General features: G+C 42.5%; 1 protein-coding gene across 1 annotated transcript in view; it reads right to left on the bottom strand.

Annotated features, from left to right (window-relative positions):
- fam20b (FAM20B glycosaminoglycan xylosylkinase) overlaps positions 1 to 13208 on the bottom strand; it is a 151959-nt gene that overhangs the window by 95721 nt on the left and 43030 nt on the right. Inside the window, exons 2-3 of the mRNA XM_060917538.1 lie at positions 11214 to 11325; positions 9701 to 10160 (exon numbers count right to left, since the gene is read on the bottom strand). Coding sequence (XP_060773521.1) covers positions 9701 to 10077 — 377 coding nt within the window. The 5' untranslated portion in view covers positions 10078 to 10160; positions 11214 to 11325. The remainder of the gene's footprint in view (positions 1 to 9700; positions 10161 to 11213; positions 11326 to 13208) is intronic.

Here is a 13208-nt window from a genome sequence, read left to right as displayed (position 1 = left end):
ACAATTCACCGTGCCATCCGCCGTTGCCAGCTAAAACACTATAGTTCAAAGAAGAAGCCGGATCGAAACATGATCCAGAAGCGCAGACGTCTTCTCTGGGCCAAGGCTCATTTAAAATGGACTGTGGCAAAGTGGAAAACTATTCTGTGGTCAGACGAATCAAAATTTGAAGTTCTTTATGGAAATCAGGGACGCTGTGTCATTCGGACTAAAGAGGAGAAGGACGACCCAAGTTGTTATCAGCGCTCAGTTCAGAAGCCTGCATCTCTGATGGTATGGGGTTGCATTAGTGCGTGTGGCATGGGCAGCTTACACATCTGGAAAGACACCATCAATGCTGAAAGGTATATCCAGGTTCTAGAGCAACATATGCTCCCATCCAGACGACGTCTCTTTCAGGGAAGACCTTGCATTTTCCAACATGACAATGCCAAACCACATACTGCATCAATTACAGCATCATGGCTGCATAGAAGAAGGGTCCGGGTACTGAACTGGCCAGCCTGCAGTCCAGATCTTTCACCCATAGAAAACATTTGGCGCATCATAAAACGGAAGACACGACAAAAAAGACCTAAGACAGTTGAGCAACTAGAATCCTACATTAGACAAGAATGGGTTAACATTCCTATCCCTAAACTTGAGCAACTTGTCTCCTCAGTCCCCAGACGTTTACAGACTGTTGTAAAGAGAAAAGGGGATGTCTGACAGTGGTAAACATGGCCTTGTCCCAACTTTGAGATGTGTTGTTGTCATGAAATTTAAAATCACCTAATTTTTCTCTTTAAATGATACATTTTCTCAGTTTAAACATTTGATATGTCATCTATGTTCTATTCTGAATAAAATATGGAATTCTGAAACTTCCACATCATTGCATTCCGTTTTTATTTACAATTTGTACTTTGTCCCAACTTTTTTGGAATCGGGGTTGTATTTAAGATGTGGAGACGTGATAGTAGTCCACCCTCCCGCTCTCTCCATTCAGTCAGCGAACGTCACACAGGAAGTGAACCCCAGCAGGTCATAGAAACTTGCGCAGGAGAAGAATGACTTTTTTATTTGTAGGCTACGGAAATTTTGAGGAACTAAATAAAAACCGGTATTAACCGGTTACCATTATTTTTAATAAGTGTTTCTGTTCCGGAGCATAAAAAATAATAAAGTTTCTGGTTTCGTTCCTGTTCCATGTGAAATAGAAAAAGTTCCCGGTTTTCATTTTCATTCCTTGAACCGGTTCAAAGCCCTGGTTTTAACACGTTACATTAATTCACACGATGCTGCTCAGTTAAACATTAACAGTGGGAAACACCATCAGTTTCTAAGTCGAGATCAGAAAGTTGGTTTGTTAACGCTCACCTTTTCTTCCCTCAAATAAATACTATTGACTCACTGTAATTTAAACGTGTGCTATAAATGCTGCTTCACAGCAATAAATGCCAATGATTTCCTGCTGATTATCCAGTAACCTTAATGTCAGAATGAACACTCGTACTAAAATAAAGATGGATAGAGTCTATTATGCTCTTGGGGCTCTAGTCTCGTAAATATACTGTGTGTATATTTAACAGTTATTCCATGAAATCGAGTCGTACATGAGCCAATAGCTAGGCTATAATCCACGTACAGTGGTGCTTGAAAGTTTGTGAACCCTTTAGAATTTTCTATATTTCTGCATAAATATGACCTAAAACATCACATGTTCATGCAATTCCTAAAAGTAGATAAAGAGAACCCAGTTAAACAAATGAGACAAAAATATTATACTTGGTCATTTATTTATTGAGGAAAATGATCCAATATTACATATCTGTGAGTGGCAAAAGTATGTGAACCTCTAGGATTAGCAGTTAATTTGAAGGTGAAATTAGAGTCAGGTGTTTTCAATCAATGGGATGACAATCAGGTGTGAGTGGGCGCCCTGTTTTATTTAAAGAACAGGGATCTATCAAAGTCTGATCTTAACAACACATGTTTGTGGAAGTGTATCATGGCATGGACAAAGGAGATTTCTGAGGCCCTCAGAAAAAGCGTTGTTGATGCTCATCAGGCTGGAAAAGGTTACAAAACCATCTCTAAAGAGTTTGGACTCCACCAATCCACAGTCAGACAGATTGTGTACAAATGGAGGAAATTCAACACCATTGTTACCCTCCCCAGGAGTGGTCGACCAACAAAGATCACTCCAAGAGCAAGGCGTGTAATAGTCGGCAAGGTCACAAAGGACCCCAGGGTAACTTCTAAGCAACTGAAGGCCTCTCTCACATTGGCTATTGTTAACGTTCATGAGTCCACCATCAGGAGAACACTGAACAACAATGGTGTGCATGGCAGGGTTGCAAGGAGAAAGCCACTGGTCTCCAAAAAGAACGTTGCTGCTCGTCTGCAGTTTGCTAAAGATCACGTGGACAAGCCAGAAGGCTATTGGAAAAATGTTTTGTGGATGGATGAGACCAAAATAGAACTTTTTGGTTTAAACAAGAAGCGTTATGTTTGGAGAAGGGAAAACTCTGCATTTCAGCATGAGAATCTTATCCCATCTGTGAAACATGGTGGTGGTAGTATCATGGTTTGGGCCCGTTTTGCTGCATCTGGGCCAGGACGGCTTGCCATCATTGATGGAACAATGAATTCTGAATTATACCAGAGAATTCTAAAGGAAAATGTCAGGACATCTGTCCATGAACTGAATTTCAAGAGAAGGTGGGTCATGCAGCAAGACAACGACCCTAAGCACACAAGTCGTTCTACCAAAGAATGGTTAAAGAAGAATAAAGTTCATGTTTTGGAATGGCCGTCAAAGTCCTGACCTTAATCCAATCGAAATGTTGTGGAAGGACCTGAAGCGAGCAGTTCATGTGAGGAAACCCACCAACATCCCAGAGTTGAAGCTGTTCTGTACAGAGGAATGGGCTAAAATTCCTTCAAGCTGGTGTGCAGGACTGATCAACAGTTACCGGAAACGTTTAGTTGCAGTTATTGCTACACAAGGGGGTCACACCAGATACTGAAAGCAAAGGTTCACATACTTTTGCCACTCACAGATATGTAATATTGGATCATTTTCCTCAATAAATAAATGACCAAGTATAATATTTTTGTCTCATTTGTTTAACTGGGGGGGGGCACGGTGGTGTAGTGGTTAGTGCTGTCGCCTCACAGCAAGAAAGTCCGGGTTCGAGCCCCGTGGCCGGTGAAGGCCTTTCTGTGTGGAGTTTGCATGTTCTCCCCGTGTCCGCGTGGGTTTCCTCCGGGTGCTCCGGTTTCCCCCACAGTCCAAAGACATGCAGGTTAGGTTAACTGGTGACTCTAAATTGACCGTGAATGTGAGTGTGAATGGTTGTCTGTGTCTATGTGTCAGCCCTGTGATGACCTGGCGACTTGTTCAGGGTGTACCCCGCCTTTCGCCCGTAGTCAGCTGGGATAGGCTCCAGCTTGCCTGCGACCCTGTAGAACGGGATAAAGCGGCTACAGATGATGAGACGAGAGATGAGATGAATGTTTAACTGGGTTCTCTTTATCTACTTTCAGGTCTTGTGTGAAAATCTGATGTTGTTTTAGGTCATATTTATGCAGAAATATAGAAAATTTTAAAGGGTTCACAAACTTTCAAGCACCACTGTACGACGAGATTGAGTGGAATAATTGTTTTCGTCTATCAACATTCACTGGATTTTGAGAAATAGAGCAATTTTATTTTTTGCAAATTTGATAAATAAAAACTTCATACAAAACGTCCAACCAAATAATTTCCCTTAAGAACATAAACCAGTGAAATGACAGTAGCAGTTTGTGAAAAATGCTATAATAATTCTTGGAAGGGAAAAAAAAAAAGATATGTTCTTACCATCAGATTACTTTTATTCCATATTTTGTTGCTTTTTTGTATTTTGGGGGTTTTGTTTTCAAGTCGAATTTTTTATTTTGTCCTCGGTTGGTTCAGCAACATGCGCCACCGTTTTGTTTTTCTCTACTCAACGGTATAGAAGCTGATAGCCTAGTAGTAGAGTAGCCAATCAGAGCATGCGATTGCTCATATACAGTGAATGTGGATAGAATTTTTAAGAAGTATGCAAATGGTATCTTGATAACGCCACTTATCTGCCCAGCATAATTCCCATTTGCCCCTTGATGCTCATAGTAGTTCAAAATGTTTTCCATGTTTGGATGGATGGATGGATAGACAGATTGATCACTCAACAGAAGGGGTTTCAATTAATACTCATTAAACTATAAATAAAAGGTTCCCTCTGTCAGTTTACGTCACATGACCAGCCACTGAGCTGCAACTACAACCCATTTACGCCATTCATATACAGGAGTACATGGCATTTAAAATAATTTGGGCTGACTTTCCACTCCACGTCGCACAAAGTGTTTGTACAGAAATGGATAATCATGTTTAACCAGAACACATGTCGTTTGTTCACTGCCCCACGGTCTCATAGAACGGTTTTATTGAGCCATGTTGTAATTACAGGAGCCCAATGAAGCTCTCTCTATCCCCACTGTTTCACTGAAAGGGTTGTACATTCGCACACATTGCCGATACGGATCGAGCAATAAAACAAGTTACATGTCATTGCTCTGACCTTATATTATCTACTTTTGTTGATAAAATTGCTTCAAAGCTGTGTTTAATTCACTTGTCATCTTCAAGTTTAAATGTGAGCTGTATTTTATTATTTGTATCATACTGCCTTTCAGGGCGGCACGGTGGTATAGTGGTTAGCGCTGTCGCCTCACAGCAAGAAGGTCCTGGGTTCGAGCCCCGGGGCCGGCGAGGGCCTTTCTGTGTGGAGTTTGCATGTTCTCCCCGTGTCCGCGTGGGTTTCCTCCGGGTGCTCCGGTTTCCCCCACAGTCCAAAGACACGCAGGTTAGGTTAACTGGTGACTCTAAATTGACCGTAGGTGTGAATGTGAATGGTTGTCTGTGTCTATGTGTCAGTCCTGTGATGACCTGGCGACTTGTCCAGGGTGTACCCCGCCTTTCGCCCATAGTCAGCTGGGATAGGCTCCAGCTTGCCTGCGACCCTGTAGAAGGATAAAGCGGCTAGAGATAATGAGATGAATGAGATACTGCCTTTCATTAAGCCTCAGTCACAACCGGCCGTACGTGCTCCTACGGCTGGTCTACGTGCAAAAAACGCAAGAAACGTACGGAGGGCGCGCGTGAAACGCACAGAGGGCGCACGTGTGACGTGCTGATTTTCGAGCCGTAGACTGGCCGCAGAGGTTCTTTGTCATGTCAAACAAACTCTACGGGTGCTTACGTTTTTTTCAGGTTGCAAGACAAACTTACAGCCAACGTGCGTCTTTCTCCACGAACAAAAAAAACGCAGCGATTTGGGAAACGCCAAAAATCGCACGGCCAAAAAATCGTACGTCCGGTTGTGACCTGGGCTTTATTCGACATCTTACAAATTTACTATACAATTTGATAACTACCGATCTAATTATTTGATATGGTGTGTTAAGTTTATGTTCTGCTCCAGTGTTGCTTGCTGTAGCAGGTTTTGCTGTAGCTGAAGACTTAAAATCTCCATCCTTTTCACTTCGAGCACCTGCCCCTTTAAGGGTCTCTGCATTGCCACGGTTTGAAAATTTCACCGGTTTAATGAGATTTTTTTGATATTATAAACATGCATCGCCACTGTACAGGTCACTGGAGATATTTCCATGTTATAATTTAGCAAACCAGTGAATGAAAGCACAAACGTTCCATGCCTGAGAAGCAGATTATGAGTATATAATGTGGATTATAAGGATTAAGATAACTCCAGTTAGACACCATACACATTCACAGGGCACTTTAATAGGAACACCTGTACACCTCAGGTCAATCGCATGGCAGCAGTGCAGCGCAGCGCATAAAATCATACAGATACAGACCAGCAGCTTCAGGTAAATCACTGTAAATCTCAGTGATTTTGACTGTGGCATGATTACTGGTGCCAGACAGGCTGGTTTGAGTATTTCTACAACTACTGATGTGGGATTTTTACACACAACAGTCTCTAGACTTTATTCAGAATGGCGCAATAAAGAAAAACATCCTGTAAGTGACAGATCTGCAGATGGAAATGCTCTGTTGCTGAGAGAGGTCAACAGAGAACAGCCAGACTGGGTTACAGCAAAAGACAACATCGGGTTCCACTTCAGTCAGCCAAGAACGTAAAGCTGAGGCTGCAGTGGCACAGACTCGCCAAAACTAGACAGCTAAAGACTGGAAAAACGTAACCTGGTCTGATGAATATTGATTTCTGCTGAGGCACACAGATGTTATGGCCGGAATTTGGCCCCCAACAGCATGAATCCATGGACCCAACCTGCCTCGTGTTAACAGTCCAGGCTGGTGGGGGTGGTGTAATGGAGCGGGGAATGTTTTCTTGGCACATTTTGGGCCTATTAATACCAATCAATCATTGCTTGAATGCCACACTGCCTATATGAGTATCGTTGCTGATCATGTGCTTCTTTTCATGGCAATAATTCTTCTTACGGCTACTTCCAACAGGATAATGCACCATGTCACAAAGTGAAAGTCGTCTCAAACACGTTTCATGAACATGCCAACGAATTCAGTGTTCTTCAGTGGCTCTGAATCCAACAGAACATCTTTGGGATGGTAGAACAGCAGATTCACAGCAAGACAGCACACAATTACACATCTGCAGGAACTGCATGATGCACTCATATCAACATGGACCAGAATCCCAAAGGAATGTTTCCAACATCTTGTGGAATCCATACCATGAAGCACCGAGACTGTTCTGAGAGCAAAGGGAGACTCTATTCAGTATTAGTACAGTGTTCCTAATAAAGTTCTCAGCCAGTGTATTCCGAGTTATAAACGGCTCTCACAGGGATGAGAATGAAAAATATTTAAAAAGTCTGAAAAAAGCCAGAGGTTTGGGGGCCGCAAGCACCCAGCGGGGCCCAGGGGGCGGGAGCTAATGATTTTTGGCTTTTTTTTTTTTTTACCCCAAAACCATTAATTTTATCAGCAAAAAGTTGCAATTTATTTGGAAATAAATTCCCCTTCTTGGTGGACTACCAGGTGAAAATGATTAATATGGGACAAGAGACTTGTTTTTAATCAACTCACATTTGATGATTTAAAAAAATAATAAAAAATCAATGCACCTTTTAATATAAACAAGCTCTACAGTATTATATTTCTGCATTTTTGCTATTCATGTCTTTGAATACTCTAATCCTTTAAAATGAAATGCAAACCAGAAAAAAGTTCTATCATATAATTCTCTTAAGCTTTCTTCTGACGTTGTCATGGTAGCAGGAGGTCTTGCATATTAAGCAGGCAACATTCAACATCACTTATCACTTCCCTTTCAACTGTCGTGTGTACCAACTAGGTTTTATCTGGACAGGATGTTGTGTAATGTAATACAGATACCATATGGTCAATTTGAAGATCAAGATGGTGATTTTGAATTAAAGAACAGGCATGTACAATGGGCATTACATATTGGAAATTTTTTTAAAATAAAAAAACTAAGTTCATCTCGGCCTAAAAAATTTGGGCAGACGCTCCCGCGCGGCACATGCCAACAATCCCCCCCCCGTCCCCCCATGAAATGAGCAATAAGTAGGAGAGTTATACACGGTATCATACCTAAAATTTTATCAAAAATATAGATACGATTCTCCCCAACATGCTACATTAGATAAGCTAACCCCATTTATAAAAGATACACACTTATATATGACGTGTATTTGATATATATGTGATATATATGATGTATATTCATACATTGTTACTTTACGGAAATCTTCAGTAAGTTTGGTCTTTTCATGACAGCCTGTTGTAGACCTAAATATAATGCACATGAAATGACACTCCTCACCTCAACATGTCTTTTACAATCATTTAAGCCACCATGGGCAATGCTGAAATCACTGTTGCAAACAGTACATCGTGCAAAACTGTCATTATTTTTGACCCTTATTAGACAGGGATATTCTTTTGTGTAATCTGAGGTGAAGTGGGTTTTGCATTTTCGTTTTTTGGGGCGCACGCGCTCTCTGCCATGCCGATTCTGTAGGCTGCACTGACTCAACTGAAAACGTCGGTCTTCAAGAAAAGAGATAAAAGCCCGCCCATACTAAAAGCTGATTGGCTTATTTTGCTGAGTAACCCAATCAGGATGCTCTTTGTCTAGCATGTGCTACATGAACAGGCACACACACAGTCTCTCTCTCGCACGCCGTCATATGCGCACATTCTAAGATGCGCGATGTAGACAATGTTGCTCTTGCTCGCTTGCTGTAGGTTCCGGGAGATATTATCCAATTTGTGGGCATCAGGGAGCCTCTATCAATATGCGGGAGACTCCCGGAACTTCCGGGAGACTTGGGATGTCTGCGTTATAAGGTGACCACAGATCGTTAACCATACACACACCCTGAAAATTTCTCAACGGATTTACATCGATCCCAAAAACGATCATTTTGGTCTGAAAAAGTCGGAAATCCGCCAATTGGCGGAAAATTCTCATCCCCGCAAAAGATGCTGGCGGGCGGTCGGTCGGTCCTGCCCGCTTGTGCCACCACAAGCCTCGCCTCGCGCCGACCCCTACCACCCACCGAAATTTTCTCAACGGATTTGCACGTTTCACAAAAATGACATTTTCAGCGGGAAAAACTCGGAATAATCCCTGCATGTTGTTCCAGGGTGAAGCTTGTAATTCAAGTTTAGTTAAACATAGAAAATGTACAGATAAACATCGAAATGTATTAAACACAAAAGTAATACTGAAAACCATGATCAGGCGTTATGTAAATCGTGATATCAGGGGTGATAGCGTTCCGGCGCACCGCGCCGGATTTCTGGCGCGCCATGGCTGGGGGAAAAAAAAATAAAAATCTAGTTCGCCCATTGTCCTGTGTCATTCTGAGATGCGCAGAGAGACAGTAAAGGGAGAATTCCCTTTACTGTCTATCTGCGCATCTCAGAATGACACAGAATGACAGCAGCAATTGCCGTCATATTTGGCGAGGATTACAGCACAGAGAGGGCAACATGCATGACTGAATTGACTCAGTACTGCCAGGATACATGCCCACCGCTCCACACTGACCCGATGACATGGTGGAAAGACAATCAACAGAAATACCCTCGCCTGGCAAAGTTGGCCAGCGCCTACCTGTGTGTGCCTGCAACGTCCGTGCCATCGGAGCGTGTGTTCTCCGCAGCCGGTCTAATTGTCAATAGGCTGCGTACCCGTCTCCATCCCGACCACGTCGACATGTTAATTTTTTTGAACAAAAATATGTCTTAAGTTTATTCTGCTCTGACTGTTCGAATGCTTTCATTATCGTTTCCTAAACGGGCAGTTTCACCCGCGGTTCCTTCTAACAGACGAAAATAGTCGTGGCTGCATAGAAATGTACAATAAAATTGGAAGCCTATATTATTGTTTGATACTGTAGGCTATGTGAGGTGAATGGAAGTTTGTTTTTTGATGACTCATTAAACCGTTACCACTTTCACCCTGTCTGTCATGTGTGCGCGCATTTGGGTGGGGCGGGCGGGGTTCTGTCGATTTTCAAATCGAATTTCAAATATCTTTTAGCGAATTTCGAATAGTGTTTTTGATCAAAAGTCACATCCCTAATTTTGTCCCAACTTTTTTGGAATCAGGGTTGTATATTGCCATCTCATCCTTCATTCTCTTACCTCTTGGGCTTGAACACCACTTTCTGTCCTCCATCCAGCACCAGAAGTGCTTTCAGCTGGGTGCCTTTGTAGCCGACGTCGGCCCTCTGGATGCGGGCGCTGATCAGGGCGTTGAACACAGCAGCCAGCTCAGGTGTCTCATCTGGGTAAACCTCACGCGGCCCCACCCACTGTGCCGCCACCTCCCAGGGTGACTGTAACGTGTGGGTCAGGCGGGCATTCTTGGCCAAAGCTAGGCTCGCCTCCATCTTGCGGAAAGCACGCAGGTCACGGCGGCTGGCAGCTGAGCCTTCGCCTCCGTCCAGCAGGAAGAGCTTGGCCAGGCCCAGCAGCAGTAGCACACCGCACAGCACCACCACACGCTGCTTTAGCTTCATGATGGAGGAGGAGAAGGAGACACGAGGGGTCACGCCCTGGGCATGGCAGAGCCTGACTACTGCGCACCACCAGAGAGAAGACTCTCGGAAGAAGAAGAGAGACAGAGATAAGGAAGAAAGTAAAAAGAGAGACGGAGGAACAGATTATAGCCTTTTCATCATACAACAGTGATCTTGCTATCCATACATTAGACAAGGAAAATGAGTACGTGTAAAGGAATCACTCTTCAGACATGGATTTTTGCTTCTGCATGAACTTCGATGTAGTATTGCGTAGGGCTGCACAATTAATCGAATTTAATCGAAAAATCGCGATTTTGGCTGCCACGATTAAATTAAATGAAAATCGCGATTTATTTCCATTTAAAATGCGAGCCCTGCTGCATATCTGATCAAGCACTTTTTGACCAGTACTCCGCCAAACCATTAGGGGGCGAACCGATGCATGTAAGGTTTCATTACTCCACCTAAATAAGCAAGCAAGCCAGCCAGCAGTGTTACCAGATTGAGCGGTTTCCCGCCTAATTGGGCGGTTTTAAGTGCATTTTGGCGGGTTTTGAACATATTTTGGGCTGGAAAACGTCAGCAGCATCTGGCAACACTGGCCAAGTGCGCAGAGCTTCAGTGCAGCGGTATCTTCAAGGGGTGATAGTGTGAGAGTTGGTAACAGATTGAGGTGAGAGAGAAAAGCTAACTATGTTGGAACAACAGACTATTTAGCACTGGAGGCGATGTTGTGACCTGCCTTCGCTCATGTTTAAAGCCAGAGCATGTTGATAGGCTGGTCTTTCTAGCTAAAAACTTGTAGGCCTCAGTATAATGCTATGTAATTGTTGCAATTGAGTTTTCAGTTCCTTCATCCTTTGGTAATTTCTTGGATAAATTTCATTTATTTGTCATTTGGAAATCAGAATTTCTCTTTTAAATTTCATTCTGCACTGAAAGCTATTCATATTGTTTGTTTGAATATAGTGAAATAAAATTTAAGTGATTTCCCTAACATCAAGAATAATCGTGATTAATAATCGCGATTACAATTTTGATCAAGATAATCGTGATTATCATTTTTTCCATAATCGTGCAGCCCTAGTATTGCGTGATGCGGCATACTTGACCGTGTAAGGAAAAATTAATACCTGCTTTAGTGTGTTTTCTTCTGTGGTTAGGATCGAGAATTGAGGACTGGGAAAAGATTCTTCATTCAATAGTGTGTGACTGATGCCTCGATCTTGCTCAATATTTTCTGCTCTAAAACAAAAGAACATAGAGGAATGAATTTTACTCCTCATGTCATCAGTGAAACGTCCAAAAAAACAAACAAGCCTCATGTCAATCACACCAACAGGAATGCACTAAAATGGCAGGAAATAATTTTCAGGCTGGATCACAATCCATGAATGAGATCGCGACTAATTTTCATGTTGCTTTCTAAGACGTTTTCAGGCCAAACACATGGTGCTCGTTGTTCTCATAGTGGATGTGCTCAAACACAACTGCAAACACACAGGTGAGCCAACTGAACAACCTTCCTGACCATCGTTCATCAGCAAACAGCACTCACACAACCACAAGTGTGTTTTAAATAGTCTTTTAGCAGAACATTCACTGGACTACAGACTGCTCCTTTAAGAGAAATGATACTCTGCATTATGGGGTTCAAGCCAGTCATATTTACACTTCGCATGAGCACGCAACTTGTATCTGAAACCTGCACCCTACAGCAGTGTTTCTCAACTGATGGGCCGCAATCCCCCCCCCCAAGTTCAAGCTAATTTTTAGGGTTGCATCCGACGTCACATCCGCCTCATTAGATATGCAGGACATGAAGTGGTGGTCAGCTGAGCTCACTGTTCACAAAGCGTTACTATCGCCGAGGTGCCTTGCTGGTCATTAAACTGCCATACACTCGTGTTGTTTTGTGTTGTTCAAATTAAAAAAAAAAAAAAAAACGTGAAACTGATAAAAGTTTTTTCCGGGTTCTCCGTGAAGTGATAAAGGGTGAAAGAAAAAAGGATTTTACCAAAAGATGATGAGAAAGGTGGCTCTTGAATCTTTCACTGCAATGGAGTCGAAGAACGCTCGAGTCTGCAGTGATCACTTCATGAAAGGTTCTTTTCGTTTGGATTCGCAAATCACTTTTCCTCACCATTTTCCATTATGTCCTAATGTTTTGAAGTTCAGGAGACGCTCAACTCATGATGTGTTTTTGTTTACTGTTTGATCGTGGTCGCTATATTGCAAACTAAGGTGTATATAATACAAGTAATACCCAGGTCTTTAAAGGTGTTTCTGTGGATCTTTGTGAATGATTTACCTGGAAGAGAAGAGCAGGGAGGATTGAGAATCGAGCAGCTGTGGTTTGTTTACACCTGATACGAAAACTTGTAGCATCCTAGCAACCATCGCAAACATGCTACTTACCCAGGCATAAATGATACAGAATTTATCTTGTAGTGTCCTGGTCCCCAGAACTTTAACCCAGACCACATATCAAAAGTTGTACGCCTCCATGCTCTTCCAAGTTTCCATCCGTTTGTCCGTGTAGAACGATGTCTGCAGCAGCAGGTAGTTTGAGATGTCAGGGAACTCAACGGATGGATAATTTTTCAAGTCCTAGGAAAAATCCTTCTTTGTTGGCGTGTAAGGATCTAATCCCATTGAGTGGTTTCTATCCACTTCTTTTGAGTGCACTTCTTGGTTCTAATAACTTACTTGTTTGCTGTACACAAACACGGCAGTAACCTGGCCCTACAGCAGGGGTTCTCAACCTTTTCCGCTTTGAGGCCCACCTATTCATACTTGTAACGAGCCGGGGCCCCATTAAAAAAAGATCCCCGACTATTTTGGCTCATCTGTTCTATTAGAATCTAATAATCTACTGTAAAGTGTATTAATGGGATGCAACATCACTCCCCATTACAGATGGGAGCCCAGAAATTAAATAAATGCAATTAAAACAAACCATTTTTACTTGTAGGTATTGTATTTAAAACTGTATGGATGTGCCAGAAGCCAAACCATGCATGCAGGGCATTCTCAGTCAAAAGGGATTAAATGATCCAAAAGTGGAGCCTGGTTGATTAACACAAGAATTTATTGCCAAGTTTGTGTCCAGGAAACAAGTTATTAAA

The sequence above is a fragment of the Neoarius graeffei genome, chromosome 3 (genome assembly GCF_027579695.1).
Source record: "Neoarius graeffei isolate fNeoGra1 chromosome 3, fNeoGra1.pri, whole genome shotgun sequence".
Classification (NCBI taxonomy): domain Eukaryota; kingdom Metazoa; phylum Chordata; class Actinopteri; order Siluriformes; family Ariidae; genus Neoarius; species Neoarius graeffei.
The sequence above is the reverse complement of the archived record's forward strand: the minus strand, read 5'-3'. Positions and strand labels throughout refer to the sequence as shown.